We start from the raw sequence: 18,183 nt of genomic DNA on the forward strand, positions 1-18,183 counted from the left end.
TTCAAAGTGCTGTCGAGGGGCCACGGTTTGGCCCACGGACCACAAATTGGCCACCCTTGGATTAGGATATTTGGCTAGTTGCGCACAGTTTCTAAAAAAAACTTATTTGGAATTATAAAACGAAACAACCACAAACCCAAGTTTCTAGACTATATGAAGAAAACGGGATTTTATTAAGATTACAAGATCCCTCTATTAATCAAGTTTTATATCGGATTACCACATATGCAAAATGCGGAAGTTATGGAAGTCTTAACCCTTATTTTGTTTGAGATTTCTCTTATTACATTACATTTTGTTTATTTGTACAGTTTGAATAAAAAAGGCTTCAGTATTTTGAATATGGATGTACTATACATGTTACCTTATGCAGAAACGCCCTTATTTTGTCCGCGTCTCTTGTCTCGTAGATGTGCCATAATGCGCCAGGAACTTCACTGGACTCTCTCAATCTTTTTCTTAAACAGTCGTCCAAGTCTTCTTCTTCAAATTTTTTTAATACTCCTGCCAATACATTTTTTGTTCATAAATTTAGCATCATCTAATTATGAGAATACTTTAGGAAACGAGTAGTAAAGTAATTTTGCAGCGTTAAAACACTGATATTCTGGGATTTTAGCCCACTGGTGTCAAATAAACATTATTAAAGAAAGAAAAAGTGCAACACCCCGCTCGCTATTGGACAATTAAGTATCTAATCAGGATGAAAGTAATAACAGGTGATTTTTAGACCAAATAGAAGTTTTACTTTTGGAGTGATTAGGTAGGATAATAGTTTTAACTGAATGCCATTTGTTGCTTAAAGCATCGAATGACTTTTTTAAGCAATCATAATAACCTATTTATGCCAAAGAAAAACACAAACCTTGAAAATTCATCCAGTCAGTGAGGCTTTCGAAGAAGGACTAGAAACACAGCTCTGCAAACTAAGTGCACCAAACCAACACACTTTATTCAGCGTACCTGTTTTAGATGGTACTCCGTTCCCCTTTGCTACACCAACATAGACAAGTATGTTCACCAAATCTGAAACTTCAATGTGAAGGTTTGTTGTTCCTGTTTCTTGATCCCTTGTTGCAATTACTCCTGTATTTAAAAGAAATAGTGGAACATATGTAGTTAAATCACATCAAAAATAAACATGATATCAAGAAAACAGTATTAACTTGGCATCTAAAACTAGTTTAAAGAAAAAGTAATTGTGAATAAAAATCTGAAAATAAATATAGCATATATGACTAATGTTTTGATCTCCAACTTCTGAAGCCTCTGATTCAGAGGAAAACAAAAAGCCAAAGCTTCCAACTTTATATTCAAATGTGAACTGTACTGCAAGTAAAACCTGAAATCAATATAACACTTCATTCTCTTTTCCTAAATAGTTTCAGAAGCAAAGCCTAGGAAATGTCTGCAACACTGAGGTAATGAAGACAACGTGTCACTTTTTAACTCTCTGAAACAGCGATTTCTCCTGTTGCTTTAAACACAAGACCCTATGTAGAGACAATATCTACGACTACGCGGTCATGGTTGCAGACCTTATTTATTGTATTTATTGAAATGTAGACCATGTTTATTTATTTTTTTACATATAGGAATGGTCCGATCACGTGACATGCATGTTTGTGCATGCGTGTCCTTATTTGTATGCAACGATCAAGTCTCCGTACCACGCTGTGGAATATGTTGGCGCCTTATAAATAAACGATTATAATAATTCACAAGAACTTTGGGTACATTCAGGTTAGGCAATATAGATTAATTAACTAATTTTGCATCCAAAGTATCTCTACATCTCCATACAAATTGGAATGTATGACAAAGAAAGCCAAATAAACTCCAGCATATACTGTAGTCTAGAAAATACCTATGCATAACATGATTGTATGTGTGTTATGTCTGTCCAAAGCCCTGGTGGGCAACAGCTAGGCTGCATATGGCTGGCTGCCAACCTCCTTTTACACTGTCGCGGGAGCACATGGGGGCAGAGCTACGGGCACAGCGGGCAAAGCATGGACCGCCCGTGACAGCGAGAGGTGGGGGAAGATTGTGGGAGGGGGGAAAGGGAAAGAGATTGGCAGAGCGAGCGAGAGACTGGCACAACGAGCAAGCAATCAGCACAGCGATGGAGGGGGAGTGTGATCGGCACAGCGAGGAGGATAAGAGATCGGCACAAAGAGAGAGGGTGAGAGATCGGTACAAAGAGAGAGGGTGAGAGATTCTCACAGAGGTTAAAGGGAGGGATTGATTATATGGGGCAAGAGGCGGAGTTATACAGAGTGGCAATAAGGAGCAATGGGTGGAGTTATAGAGAGGGTTTATAAGGGGCAAAAGATTATGTGTGGCTTATATTATGGTGCCTACAGCTGGTCTGAAGAAATCATAAAAGAATATATGGTACTTTACAATAAACTCACCATGTGCACTGCACATCCTGGGACCTAAGTCTGGACGAACAAAGAATGATGGCATATGCGATGCAAGGTTGAATTTTCCATCTGGGTTGCAGTATTCTGGCACTGGTAGCATTTTAAAGAATTCTTCCTGTCTGATGACATAGGGGACAAAGATTTCAAAAGACTTTTAAATGCTTATGCATGTCACAATCACTATGTGGACTACCATCAGAGATAGCAGCTTTAGTACCCTAAGAATAAGTACCAGTCGCCAAATTCAACAGCTAACCGTGTTTTTCTTTACACAATAAATAAAGTGGTGCAGCTTTCCTGTACAAATGCCTATGCACAAATACAAGAGGTTACCTTCCCCCTTTGCTGCCATTAGCCTTTAATAAATGACACAAAGCAATTTATCAGGCAGTGAAAATGTGGTCTGGCTCTCAGTAAATAAAGTCATAATATCCGGTGGCATTTCTATAGCAATATAGGGGTTTAATCAAAGCTTCAGGGAGTTAATAAAACACGGCTATTTTTGCGTGTTCACACGTCGCCTGCAGTAACTAGCAGAGCAATGTGCTGCCAAGTCATGTCCCCTTAGCATTACAAACATGTATACATCAATAGAAAATGCTAATTTACTGCAGTTCTACCATCTTTTTAGTCTCTAGATATAAATATTTGCTAAGAAGCACACAATAATCGAGACATCCAGTTGCCTGTAACCCTGCATTGTGTTTTAAAGACTTAAATATGTTCAATTCATGTCACTGTTGCTGTAAAAGACATTGATCAATGTTAATCACATCATAAAGCACGTCTGAATCACCACAAATACAAGGTAGCACTTAAAGGACGTAAACATAGCCTAAAAAAAAGGAAAGCAGGATTACTGCTATAAGAGAAAACCCCAGTCAATGTGACTAAGGCGTGTAAGTATGTTCAGTACACCTGCTGCCTTGTAATGTCTTTCTAGAGGTTATGACAACAGTGCTCCCCAGCTGCTTAATATACTGTACAAATATTTGTTATACAAGCCACCTTGCACAAAATTGGGAGGTTTCTGGTATTATTTCAATTATTTTTCGCAAAAAAGGTGGCTCACATTTAACTTTCTACGAAGTTTTTTTTATTGAGCATTCGAATTGTGATACCACTGTAAACGCTGTCTCTCGATATATATATACAAATAAGATTATTTTTGTTCAAACAAGCTAAGGCTGATAGTATGCCAATAAGGGAGTTATTCAAGTATAAATGGAAGAATGAAAGGAAAGTTATGTGTATACTGTAGTGTGTTGCACGCTCTTGAACCAAAAAAGAAGTTACAAATGATTAAAGATTTCAAAAAAAGTATGGCAAAAAAATAAATAGAATCTATCTGCAGGGGGCGCTGTTCCATGATGTTGATGAAATGTGTAACGTACACAATACTTTCACACCTTCGTTACAACTGTACAATGTACTGCTCCCCAATCTAAATCACAGGGACAAAATGCCGAGAACACCCCATTTTCCATTCAGAAAACCGGCCACAGTGATAGGCACCAAAAACACACACAACTTTGAGTCTCATTGGGAGAAAATTGTTGTTATTATCAAAGTGCTTAACAATTACAATATAGAGAGCGGTACGCAGCACACAGGATTTTGACCAGATGAGCTTACAATCTATTATTTTCTCCCTGAGGCACAGGGAGAAAAAGTGACTTGCCGAAGGTCACAAGGAGCTGACACCGGGAATTGAACCAGGGTCCCAATTCAAACTCGGTGATGTTTACAGTCAGCCGCTCCTTCCACCTTGTGATCCTAAAGTCTTTACAGGCACAGCGACATATCAGGAGCAGAACCAACGCTCACTACTGATCAAGCACAGTTTATTCAAAGTAGAGACTCAGGGCATGGTGCTGCCGAGTTTATACAGTGCTTAATACAGTAGGAAGTCTACTTTCCTGTTAAATGTACAAACACAACCCCCCCTCGCCCCCCCCAAAGGCCACAGACCCAGGGCACAATGCCACCGGAGTTACCTTGCAGGCATCATATTCCTAAAGTCTTCCCCAGAAGGCTGGTCTTTCAGCTTTAACAGAACCGTTTCCCCATTCTTTAGTTTCGGACGTTCTGTAAATGAAAAGAGAAACACTTAAAGATGGAGTTTCCTGTCAACATGGCCTATTTTGAAAGTGAGCTCCTTTAAAAGCAGATTACCAACTTATTTTTTGTTTATTTTTCCTAGTTTTTTTTTTTTATATCTTAAAAAAGGCCCAAAAGCCTGCAGTAGTATTCCCTTTCCCCACAAAGCAGCACAGAGTTCTCTTGTCTAAAACATATTACAAAGGGATCTCATCAGCAAAAAAAATCTTATCTTAATCTTCAGATAAAGTCTTTTTGGTTCTATTAATGTCACTAAACAAAGAGCAGCATAGCAGCCATATTAGTTTAGATTTTTGGCTACTTTGTTTAGGAAAAATAAAAAAAAGTTATGTGATGAAACAGAGGCTAAATCTTTAAAATACACAAACATGTCACTTTAGATAGGAGGTGGTCCAAGTTTGAACATATTTAGCTATAAAAGCCCAGAAGCTTTTCTCCGTTTGCTCCTGTTATCGGCACAACTAATAACAAACAAGCCCCGTGTCTGCCCTCACTCTTGCTAGTGTACGTAAACGCAGGTTTAAATAATGCTAAATCTTACTTGACACGTCCTCAAAGCCATCCCAGAACTCCTTGACGTTACCACTGGAAACAACGCCCTCTTTGCAGTTAAGAAGATCTCCTTGATGATCTCCAAAATCTTGACTGATCGCTTCCGATTTCCAAAGACTTGTATTCATTTTTTTGTGCGTCCCAGATACAAGAACAGTCTGAAAATGTGTGATACAAATGGTGAATTAGCTCCTGTTAACAAGGTATACTTCAGTTACTGCATACAATTGTATCAGTGAAACGGGGTTAAGTCCCCACCTACAGGAAAGGTTCTGCACTATTGCCTTAAAAGAAGAAGGTGCAAAATGACGTGTTACTAAATAGGCCACCTGCTGTACAAGTTGTTTTGTAATATTGGTTTTAACAAATGCTGCGATGAAACGTTCTTCTCTAGGATGTCACAAAATGGAGAAAAGGACCTTGCACACACAAGCGCCTAATCAGCCTTCCTTTAGAATGCAGGGCTGCAGGGGATTGGATGGGATGCCGGGGGCGGGGCTTTAGAATGCAGGGCTGCAGAGGATTGGATGGGATGCCGGGGGCGGGGCTTTAGAATGCAGGGCTGCAGGGGATTGGATGGGATGCCGGGGGCGGGGCTTTAGAATGCAGGGCTGCAGGGGATTGGATGGGATGCCGGGGGTGGGGCTTTAGAACGCAGGGCTGCAGGGGATTGGATGGGATGCCGGGGGCGGGGCTTTAGAATGCAGGGCTGCAGGGGATTGGATGGGATGCCGGGGGTGGGGCTTTAGAATGCAGGGCTGCAGGGGATTGGATGGGATGCCGGGGGCGGGGCTTTGTCAAATGCAGTCGCAGGGGCGGCAACGTGGCCTCCCGCTCTCCCCTGCCTTCCTTCCCCCGACACCTCGGCTCCCCGGCTCTTCAGCCCTCCCTCCGGCTCTCCCTCCCTCTGGCACCTGGACCTGGTTCTCCCTCCCTCTGCCACCCAGTCCCTGGCTCTGATTTCTCCCTGACCCCGGCACCCCCTCCCTCTGGCACCCGGTCCCCGGCTCTGAGCTCTCCCTCCCCGACTCTCCCCCCCCAGAGCCGCTCGCTAGCAGTGCGGCACCTCCGGTGCTGCGGCTAGTGAGCGCGTGCCACAGACAGTGCCGCCTCCGCCGAACCTGCAGCCGCCTCCGCCAACCCGCAGCCGACTGAGGTAGGATATGGGGGGAGATGCAGGGGGAGGGAGAGAGATGGGAGATGCAGGTGGGGGAGATGCAGGTTTTAGAGATGGGAGATGCAGGGGGGGGGGGGGAGAGAGATGGGAGATGCAGGGGGGGGGGGAGGGAGAGAGATGGGAGATGCAGGGGGGGAGAGAGATGGGAGATGCAGGGGGGGGGAGAGAGATGGGAGATGCAGGGGGGGGAGAGAGATGGGAGATGCAGGGGGAGGGAGAGAGATGGGAGATGCAGGTGGGGGGGGGGAGGGAGAGAGATGGGAGATGCAGGGGGAGGGAGAGAGATGGGAGATGCAGGGGCGGGGAGAGAGATGGGAGATGCAGGGGGGGAGAGAGATGGGAGATGCAGGGGGGGAGGGAGATGCAGGGGGGGAGGGAGATGCACGGGGAGAGAGAGATGGGAGATTCAGGGGGAGGGGAAAGATGGGAGATGCAGGGGGGGGAGAGATGGGAGATGCAGGGGGGAGAGATGGGATATGCAGGGGGAGAGATGGGATATGCAGAGGGAGGGGAGAGATGGGAGATGCAGGGGGTGGGTGGGGAGATGGGAGATGCAGGGGGGGGGGGGAGAGATGGGAGATGCAGGGGGTGGGGGAGATGGGAGATGCAGGGGAGAGATGGGAGATGCAGGGGGTGGGGGAGATGGGAGATGCAGGGGGGAGAGAGATGGGAGATGCAGGGGGAGGGAAGAGATGGGAGATGCAGGGGGTGGGTGGGGAGATGGGAGATGCAGGGGGTGGGTGGGGAGATGGGAGATGCAGGGGGTGGGGGAGATGGGAGATGCAGGGGGTGGGGGAGATGGGAGATGCAGGGGGTGGGGGAGATGGGAGATGCAGGGGGTGGGGGAGATGGGAGATGCAGGGGGAGGAGAGAGATGGGAGATGCAGGGGGATGAGAGAGATGGGAGATGCAGGGGGATGAGAGAGATGGGAGATGCAGAAGAGGAGAGATGGGAGATGCAGGGGGTGGGGGAGATGGGAGATGCAGGGGGTGGGGGAGATGGGAGATGCAGGGGAGAGATGGGAGATGCAGGGGGTGGGGGAGATGGGAGATGCAGGGGGTGGGGGAGAGAGATGGGAGATGCAGGGGGTGGGTGGGGAGATGGGAGATGCAGGGGGTGGGGGAGATGGGAGATGCAGGGGGTGGGGGAGATGGGAGATGCAGGGGGAGGAGAGAGATGGGAGATGCAGAGGGAGGAGAGAAATGGGAGATGCAGAAGAGGAGAGAGATGGGAGATGCAGGGGGGAGATGGGAGATGCAGGGGGTGGGGGAGATGGGAGATGCAGGGGGTGGGGGAGATGGGAGATGCAGGGGGTGGGGGAGATGGGAGATGCAGGGGGTGGGGGAGATGGGAGATGCAGGGGGTGGGGGAGATGGGAGATGCAGGGGGGAGAGAGATGGGAGATGCAGGGGGTGGGGAGAGATGGGAGATGCAGGGGGTGGGGGAGATGGGAGATGCAGGGGGTGGGGGAGATGGGAGATGCGGGGGGAGGGGAGATGGGAGATGCAGGGGGTGGGGGAGATGGGAGATGCAGGGGGTGGGGGAGATGGGAGATGCGGGGGGAGGGGAGATGGGAGATGCAGGGGGTGGGGGAGATGGGAGATGCAGGGGGTGGGGGAGATGGGAGATGCGGGGGTGGGGAGATGGGAGATGCAGGGGGGAGGGGAGATGGGAGATGCAGGGGGAGGGGAGAGATGGGAGATGCAGGGGGAGGGGAGAGATGGGAGATGCAGGGGGTGGGGAGAGATGGGAGATGCAGGGGGTGGGGGAGATGGGAGATGCAGGGGTGGGTATATGAGGATGATGATGATAATGATTTTACCTGTGCAGCACAATTTTTTTTTAAATGTGTATGGTGGGTGAGGGTCTTTTTAATATGATATGGCGGGGGCGGGTATTTTTATTATGCATTGCGGGGTGGGGTTTTTTGATATGTATTTTGTGGGGGGATTGAGTGAGCAGAGTGGGGTAATTGATGGAAGGTAGGGGCGAGTGAGAGGAGAGAGGGTGAGGAAAAGAGAGAGTAAGGGGGGAGGGGGGAAGAGTGATTGAGACGGAGGGGAGAGAGAAATTCATGGGTAGAGGGTGGGAAATAAAGGGGGCTCGATGGGTGCGAAATTAACCTAAGGCTGCGCTTATAATGCGCGCGACGCATGATGTCACCCGTCACCGCTAGCAAAAGTTGTCATTTGCTTTCCGGCGACGTCGCGGGTGACCAGGTCTTTGATTCGTTCAGAGGCTGTTACATGTGGCGACAGCCTCTGAAAAATCAAATTTGACCGGCTTCAGAAATTCGCGCTGCTCCCGTCGCGCTTACTATAAGCGCACGCGACGGCGGCAATACATTTGTTTTGACACGACTTCACCAGCACTATAAGCGCGCCCTAATATGTGTCAGCCGGATAGGGGTTCCCCGAGATTTTTCGAAATACTTCAAGGGTTTCTCCAAACAAAAAAGGGTGGGAATCACTGGTCTAGTCCATCTTCTTAATCCACCTCCTAGCAGAGCTAATAAGTACTGTAAGTAGCAACATATATTTATAATACACAACCCTATTTCCCCTATTTAGTTTGCAAATTGTAATTTTATATACACAAGCCACAAGGTCAGGTCAGGAATGAGGAATGCAACATTTTTAAAATGTCTTAATTTTAATTAATGCCTTCATTTTTTATTTAATTTTAATTAGTCAATTATTTATTTCATTTTAATGTCATTATATTTGTGAATTTTAATTAATGTGTTAATTTTTTATTAACTACAGTAGAGATTAGAAAGTACATTTCAGATTTCAGGCTGCAAAGTGGTTTGTTTTATTTATTTATGATAGTGAAATCCTCTATACACACAAACGCACACTGCAGCCCCCACCTCTATACACACAAACACACACTGCTGCCCCCACCTCTGTATACAGAAACACACTGCAGGGCCCACCTCTGTATACACCTCTGTATACAGAAACACACACTGCAGCCAGGGTTGCCACCTTCTATTGAAGGCTAAGCCGGAGATAATAACATTTTTTAGATCTATTTATTATATATTTATCTTGCCTTTGGCTGTATCCTCCCCTCCAAATTCCGACAACATGGCTGTGCGACGTCACGTAATGCACATTGCCATAACCACGAGACGCTCCATGACATCACGCGGCATCAAGTTGACATGACAGCGTGACGCATTATGGCGATGCCACATTGTCATGGCAACATGTCACCTCCTGACATTAGTGTCTCGTTGTCATGGCAATGGGGGGCGTGACGTGATGTACATTGTTTTATAAAGAATTTTTTTAAGTGTCCCGGTTTTTCATTTTGAAAATCTGGTCACCCTACGCATAGTGGCATGTCCAGAGCGGTCTCGTGCGGACTGCTTGTACTGCCCCTATGTCTGAATAAAAGCTGTCTCTTTTTGTATCCACTACTCCGGAGCAGATCTGTTTGTTCATGTTTTATTGATCCTTTCTGAGGCCGGCATTGAATTCTCCTCAAGTGGAGGAACCTTGTTCCTGCTACAAGACCAGTATAAGAACTGGCCTTTGAAGTTGAAGACACTGGTTTCAGATTCAGTGTTGTGTGAAGTCTAAACGTGGCAGCACATTTAAAGTCTATTTGTTATTTTGAACTTCTTTAAATGTTATGTTATTTTGGCATGCTCCTTTGCACATCTGCTGAGGAAATACATTACTTCCCATGAATCAAAAATATTTTGCATGATTCAGTTTCATATGCTGCATAAAAATACCATACAAAATTGATAATAGTAGGTAAAATGTGAAGCACCTTTACAAGAAAAGCAAATCGGGGTTTTAGACTGACAGGGAAGATATATACATCCTGTCACGCCACAACATAGTAGTAAGAAAAGAAAAAGACATGCTGTATATTCAATCACATCGCTGCATCTACCCAACCAATGTTTCAGCCCATACTGCCCTTCCTCTGGATCTGACCTGAAACATTGGTTGGATACTGACACTGATGTGATTGAAGAAACGGCAAGTATTTTGTCACTATTTTCTGGGAGTACCTGGGAGTACTGGGTGTGAACTTTTCCAACAGGGGCTGCATGTTGATCCCTGGGCACCTACCTATTGTTTCATGTTGTATTACAGAAGATAAGGAGCGCACTACCTACACATTTTGTGTATTTCGACTTTTGACTGACTATAAAATCCTTCAAGATTTGGACTCCAAACACCTCATGTTAGATTTGTTTTCACCAAGGTCTTGAATAAAGTATTATTGAGTTTTTCTCAATACCAGACCTCTACTTCAGCCCCATGTGGTGTAATGTTAATGAAACATTCATTTTACAAAAGCTAACTGAGCGGAGAACAGAAAACACGTTTCCTGTTTTTATACTGTGTCATAGTGTATGTACAATGCAGAAAATCAGTGGAACAATGTCTCCTATTGTTCGGATCGCATCCACTGCTGCAATCTCCTCTCCACAACAAGCAAAATCAAATTACATTCCCTAAACGTCATAAGAGCCGTATTTCTTAAGAGTACTCAAATTGAAAAGGTGAGAAATAGACCACTTCCTATGCTAGATTCCCGTTAACAAATCCTGTATGTCTTATACTTTATAATACAAACCTTTCCCTGTTTCCAGCATTCTCTGAAGAGTTTCCAGTTGCTGCCGTGTTTGTGATCTTTTAGCCATAGAATGTGCCTGTCACAGATCCAAGAATGTGGAATATCGTTGTACATTCTGATACCCTCCCCCAGCGCTGGCTGGCGGCTCTCTGTCACTTCCTCCTTTGGTTCGGATTTTACATTGGCTTTAGGTGGCCTTGTTGCTGGAATCTTGTTTTCTACCACAGAGGCAATGATGTCATCCAAGATGTTCGGCATGGATCTTCCACCTTTACTGCCCTGCGAGAAAAGGTATTTGCCACAAGTCAAAAACAAATTATGTAACTTCATCCAACATAGATTTCAGCTGTTCAAAAAATAAACAGGCCTGGCAACTTGTGTCGTCTTCTAAAGATCCAGTGATTTATTCTATTATCCTTTATTTGTAAAGTGCCAACATATACCGCAGCGCGGTACAGACATGTCCGCCACGTTCTACTGAAGGCCAACCCGGAGAATAAAATAAAAAATCCCTTACTTGGTTTGGCGTGGTGCGGCGGCGTCTCCCGGCATCCTGCTGCTATTCCCCCTCCAACTGCAGGGAACATGGCTGCGCGGCATCACGTTGACATGGCGACATTTGTCGCCGCGCAGCCATGTTCACTGCAGTTGGAGTGGGAATTGCAGGAAAATAACGGAACATTCCAGAGACGCCGCCGCACGGAGAATGACAACGGCAACCCGTAGTCCGGAGTTAAGTGCCCGAAACACGGAGTCTTCGGGTCAAACCCGGAGAAGTGTCAAACCTGGCCCTGGGTACAGAGTGACATCAATTACATAAACTGAGTGACGTGACATACAGGGAAGGACAGACAAGCGCACAAATGTACAGACTTTAACGAGGACTTGTTCCTGAGAGCTGACAATTCAATGTCATTTCCCATTCTATAACAGCAGGGCAAACACTGAACAGACAATGGATGCTATTCTGCACTGGGTGAGCACATCTCGGTGCAGAACCATGCTGCTCGGCAGTACACCGGGGGGGACATCTTATGTTGGAATGTTTTCATAAGTTTAGCCACGTGTGGGGGTCACTGGGTAAACAAATACTGGGTTTCTGCAGGCAATTATTATTAATGGCGGACGTCACCAAACGGTGCAGATGTATGTCTGTCTGTCTGTATATATTTAATATATATATATATATACAGTGTTCGACAAACCTATACATTTGCTCGCCCCGGGCGAGTGGATTTAACCCCATGGCAAGTAAATATTGGCCCAAGCAGCACACGTTTGGTACTAGGTGGCGAGTAGATTTTTTGGTGATTTGTCAACGTGTGTGTGTGTGTGTGTGTGTGTGTGTGTGTGTGTGTGTGTGTGTGTGTATATATATATATATATATAAACCATAATACTGAGTTAAGTTATGGTGAGTAAAAAAAGTGACAAAAACCCTCCACAGGAAAGCAAATATGCAAATAAAACTGTATGCTCATCTGCAACCCAGCCTTTCCCCATTATCACCCAGCATACAGTACTTCCACTGCAGCAAGGGATTCTGGGAAATGACATGCAAATGAGCACACAGTGTCACTTTTTGCCTCAATAACCATTTTTAACATGGTTCCCTATAGGCTTAAGCTTGCTGCATGGTCACAGCTTTGAGCACAGCCAGGGTTAAGGTGCATACCCAGAAAACCACCCACAGACAGCCGTTTCGACCTTGATGGGTCTCATCAGTGTGGGGTTGATTTTACTGGGAATGCAAGAGAGGCTATGGGATAGGCTAAACCATAATACTGAGTTAAGTTATGGTGAGTAAAAAAAGTGACAAAAACCCTCCACAGGAAAGCAAATATGCAAATATAACTGTATGCTCATCTGCATGTCTTAGGCAGGTCTGCAACCCCGCCTTTCCCCATTATCACCCAGCATACAGCACTTCCACTGCAGCAAGGGATTCTGGGAAATGACATGCAAATGAGCACACAGTGTCACTTTTTGCCTCAATAACCATTTTTAACATGGGTCCCTATAGGCTATATATATATATGACACATTTTGCTAAATTGACAGGAGACATTGGCAAGTACTTTGAAATTTAACACAAGGTCTTTGGTGATATAACCATTCTATTGGTGTGTAAAACGTCTCTTTGTTCTGAGGAGACATGCGCAACTTATTAATTTGTGGTATGAGAGAGTAAAGAATTATAAGTCTTGGTAGAATAAACATGGAGCTCACTTTTGTCTGGAAATACTTTGCGGTTCTCCTTTTCCCAAGAGTTTTGCATTTCATTTGCAGCATGTTTTCCTTGCTGATTTCTGCAATTCATATTGTCTGAACATGAAAGTCAGACGTGCTCAGACGTTAAGGAGCACGTGGCATAGGTCCCGTTCTATACTTTTAAAAGGAAAACTTATGTTTCATAAATATGACACTTACTGGAGTACCTGCAGAATACACGGGAGCAAATGCAATGCCAGCATCTGTGGATCCCAGGCGCAGTTTACCAGCGGTTGTGGTTAGCAGGTCACGTAAGGTTGATCCTGGTTCATTACTCTGAGATGCAGGCGGCGAAGATTTGCAGTTTGTGGTTTCAGAATTGTCTTGGTCTCTTTCTTCTTTGAAATGTTTTCCAACTGGACACTCATTATTCTCTGCAATGCATAAAAGCTTATAGAAACACTGGATGCTACCCCACTGCTGCTTATTTCAAAAGAAGAACCAGTAATGGTATAGTGCTAATTATGAGTTACCAACACTACTGTATTTGTGCCAGGCTGTGAAAATATTTCCATGCAGGTCCTTCCTACTTCCATAATTGAATACTGGGAAATATATTTCTTTGGTATGATTACTGTACTTCAGATTAAATGACAATGGTTCCTCTATTTATCCGACAGATCTAGAAATTGACAAATATATTTTAGTTGTTAAATAGGTCTAGTAATCACACTTACCTTTCTTTTCTTCTCTGGCCTTCTGCTCGGCTAGGTCTGCCAGCCAGTGCAGCGGAGACTGAGACTCTGTGGGAGATCGCTTGCTGTCTGTGCTTGAGTTGCTTCCTGGGCTTGCGTTGCCATTCGTTTCAGGCTTGTGCGTAGGACTCTGCTGCTGCTGCTGAGACTCAGGCAAACACAGCGACATTTTATTACTGTGGTTCAGGACGTTTTGCAAGACCTGGAGTATTAAAAATAAATAATAATAAAAATAAACAATGAAGACAAAAACAGATATTAACCTGGGATATGATGATGTTAACATGACAAATCCTACAACCTTAAAGCAAAGACCACAAAATAACATCACTTGACGTGTGTCTTTGTGTTTGTGTGTGTGTGTGTGTGTGTATATATATATATACACACACACACACACACACACACACAAATATATATATATATATATATATATACACACACACACACACACACACACACACACACACACACACACACACACACACACACACACACGTGTCCGTGTTCCCGTGTGTGTCCGTCCCGTGTGTATATGTGTGTGTCTAGTAAGTTAAGTTATGGCGAGTAAAAAATGTGACAAAAACCCTCCACAGCAAAGCATATAGCAAATGGAAATGACTGTATGCTCATTTGCATGTCTTAGGCAGGTCTGCAACCCCGCCTTTCCCCATTATCACCCAGCACACAGCACTTCCACTGCACTTCCACTGCACTTCCCAGAATCCCTTGCTGCAGTGGAAGTGCTGTGTGGTGGGTGATAATGGTGAAAGGCGGGTGTAAGGATTACCGAAGTACACCCACTCAGCGCATCCTCTCGAGCACCACCGCGCACGCGCGGGGTGCCTATGGACCACATTCCTTACCAGACGCGCGCAGCATGCACGCCAAAATGGCGTCATCCGACGCTGTGGACTCAGGCTCCTCCCCGGACCGCGCACTGACTGCGCTCGGAGCTCGCACGTGACATGTGCGCCACTCCCCCAAGCTCCTTGTCAAGATTCATTAGCTGCACAAACAGCTGCACCTGCTCGTTGAGCCCTGGACCTATCACAGCTACCGCTCCACCCCCATGGGGGTTGGCTGATCCAGCCTATATATGCTCACCAATGTCATAGGCACATTGACAGAGCATAGATATATGTTACTCTGTGTTTACCCTTGCTGTCCTGCCTTGTTCCTGTCCTGTTGCTTTGTTCCAGTTTTGATCTTCTGTGTACTGAACCGGCTTGCTTTGACTACTCCTACCTCTGGCTCCTGATCTTGGCTATCTCTGACTCCTCGCTCCTCTCTAATCCTGAACTCGGCATTGCACCACGACCACTCTCCACTCTCCAACCTTGACATCAGCAAAAGTAGCTTCTACGCTCCGCATATCTCCTACGTTGAACTCGCCAAGTATAAAGACTACTCTGATCTATATCCCGGACCCGGCTGTCAAGGCAAACCTACACTCCGGATGTGGCCCCCGTGCCTGTGGCTGGTGTTTGTTACTACTCCCATATCTGTACCAGTCTATCGTCTTGTTTGTGGTGAGCACAGCGTGACAGTATGCTCAGCCCCACAATCATAGACCGCGCTGAGGTGGGAGATGTGGTGGCATCTCATGCCGCCATTTTCTCTAAACTTGAGACATATCTTGAACAGTCTGACCAGTGCATAGACTCTAGAGAGAGACCTCCAGACCCCTACCATACAAATACAGCACTGCAACACCTCCACTTTCTCTAATCCACCCACACCACTGTCTAACCTCCCACTGTCGGAACCAAGACTCCCCACGCCCAACCGGTACTCCGGAGACCCGCCAGAATGTCGCGGTTCTCTTAACCAATGTTTCATACAATTTGAGATGACACCCACCCGGTTCCATACTCTGAGATCAAGAGTGGCATACATTATCTCCTTGCTCACAGGGGATGCATTGGCGTAGGCCTCTCCTATCTGGGAGCAGAGGAGAGATCTTACTCAAGACATTGGGCAATTCACAAAAGAATTCAGACATGTCTTCGACACACCAGGGCGTTAAATTACTGCAGCATCTTCACTTTTTCATGTTTCCCAGGGAAATTGTCCGGTGGCAAGATACGCCTTGGAATTCCGAACAATCACCTCAGAGACAAGATGGAACGGTGAGGCTCTCTCTTCCGCCTTCTGGCAAGGACTCTCGGAACCCCTAAAAGACGAGCTCGCCGCTCAGGAGCGCCCAACGGACCTGGAGGAGCTCATCGCAGTCTGCATCCGGGTGGACCAGCGCTTTCAGGAGAGGAAATCCGAGCGTTCACGAAACCGCCAGGACTTTACTGTTTCACTCCTTCGTTCCAGAAACACTTACGACCGAAGCTCCAGAACCCATGCAGTTGGGTGGTAACAAACTCTCCCTATCTGAGAAGCAACATCGCCGAACCTTCGGCCTGTGCCTATACTGTGGCAACACAGGTCACCTAGCCCCCCACTACACCACTCAAGTCGAGGAATGCCGACACTCCACTGAGACCCAGAGGAGCTCCCGTGGGAACACTCTCTAACTCCTCCATCACCAAGACTCCCTGCCCAGTAGAATCCTGATTCCAGTATCCCTTCAAACCCCAGGCGTGGCGGTGAATGCATCCGCCTTCATAGACTCTGGTTCCGGAGGAAACTTCATAGACCAGGAATTCGCCATAAGAAACAACATCCCATTGGAAGAAAATAAAACCCCGGTGGGATTGGAGGCCATTGACCTTCATCATCCTACAGACCGTGGATCTCTCCCTGGTGTGCGAACAGACCCACAGAGAGAATACCACCCTAGACGTGATCCACTCCACGTCTGCCGAAATCATTCTGGGCTTTCCATGGCTCCAATGCCACAGCCCACTCATCAATTAGACCAAACAAAGACCCATCTCTTGGAACCAACAATGTTCCACAACGTCTTCAGTTTCCCCTGAGAAAATCTGCAGCATGAAGACACCAGAAGAGCCACTAGAACCTTTACCAGACGAATACAACGAATTCAGAGACGTATTCGACAAAGCCAGGTCAGAGGTATTGCCGCCCCATCGACCTTTCGACTGTCCCATAGACCTCCTGCCCGGTTCAACCCTGCCCAGAGTGCACACTTACCCTCTCTCCCTTCCAGAAACCAAAGCCATGTCCGAATACATCCAGGATAATCTCCAAAAAGGGTTCATCAGAAAGTCCTCATCACCGGCGGGGGCAGGTATTTTTTTTGTCAAAAAAAAAGGATGGCACCCTAAGACCCTGCATCGACTACCGAGGACTAAACAAGATCACCATTAAAAAACGCTACCCACTACCATTGATATCAGAGTTGTTCGACCGACTCCAGGGATCCACTATATTCACCAAATTGGACCTCCTTGGGGCCTACAACTTGGTAAGGATTCGTCAGGGCGACGAGTGGAAAACGGCGTTCAACACAAGAGATGGCCACTACGAATACCTGGTTATGCCATTCAGCCTGTGCAATGCCCCAGCAGTCTTCCAAGACTTTGTTAACAAAATATTTAGAGACCTGCTGAACAGATTCGTTATCGTTTACCTGGACGACATTTGAATTTTTTCCAAGACGACCCCAGAACACATTGACCAAGTCAAACAGGTACTTCTACGCCTTCGTCAGCACCACCTCTATGCCAAACTGGAAAAGTCCAGCTTTCACCAAACATCCACTGCCTTTCTAGGATACATCATATCAGATTCTGGGTTTTCCATGGACCCCTCCAAGCTGAAAGCCGTCGTGGACTGGCCGCTCCCCACATCTCTCAAAGGCAGAGAGTCCTAGGATTTGCCAATTATTATAGAAGGTTCATCCACAAGTTTTCTTCCATTGTCGCGCCCATCACTGCTCTCATCAAGAAAGGAGCTGACGTTGTATCCAGGCCACCTGCAGCTATCCAATCCTTCAACACTTTAAAGAAAGCATTTATCTCTGCACCTATACTGATCCACCCCAATCCTAGACAACCGTTCACATTGGAAGTAGACGTGTCAGACATCGGAGCCGGCGCCATCCTGCCACAGAGAGGATCACCATTGTCTAACCTACACCCATGTGCCTTCTTCTCTAAAAAAAAATTCATTAGCACAACACAACTATGATGTAGGCCAGGGGTGAGCAAACTTTTTATGCCGAGCCTCCCTTTTTATCCATGAAATTTCTCGGGCCCCCCCTGCCTGAAGTAATCAAAATAACATGAAAAAAAAACCTTTATTAAACGGTATACAATGTAAATACAAATATGTCTAAGGCCGCGCATATAGTGCCCGCGACGTCACCCGTCGCCGCTAGCGAAAGTTGTATTTTGCTTTGCGGCGGCGGCGTGG

At 46.1% G+C, this 18,183-nt stretch overlaps 1 protein-coding gene across 2 annotated transcripts in view; it reads right to left on the reverse strand.

Annotated features, from left to right (window-relative positions):
- JMJD1C (jumonji domain containing 1C) overlaps positions 1-18,183 on the reverse strand; it is a 1,023,975-nt gene that overhangs the window by 23,114 nt on the left and 982,678 nt on the right. For both annotated transcript variants that reach the window (XM_075612982.1, XM_075612983.1), the window contains 8 exons: positions 13,834-14,053; positions 13,316-13,530; positions 10,886-11,164; positions 5,092-5,260; positions 4,427-4,517; positions 2,418-2,548; positions 964-1,086; positions 365-504 (listed from right to left, as the gene is read on the reverse strand). In XM_075612982.1, the coding sequence (XP_075469097.1) occupies positions 365-504; positions 964-1,086; positions 2,418-2,548; positions 4,427-4,517; positions 5,092-5,260; positions 10,886-11,164; positions 13,316-13,530; positions 13,834-14,053 (1,368 nt within the window). The remainder of the gene's footprint in view (positions 1-364; positions 505-963; positions 1,087-2,417; positions 2,549-4,426; positions 4,518-5,091; positions 5,261-10,885; positions 11,165-13,315; positions 13,531-13,833; positions 14,054-18,183) is intronic.

Source organism: Ascaphus truei, chromosome 8 (genome assembly GCF_040206685.1).
Source record: "Ascaphus truei isolate aAscTru1 chromosome 8, aAscTru1.hap1, whole genome shotgun sequence".
Taxonomy (NCBI): Eukaryota; Metazoa; Chordata; class Amphibia; order Anura; family Ascaphidae; genus Ascaphus; species Ascaphus truei.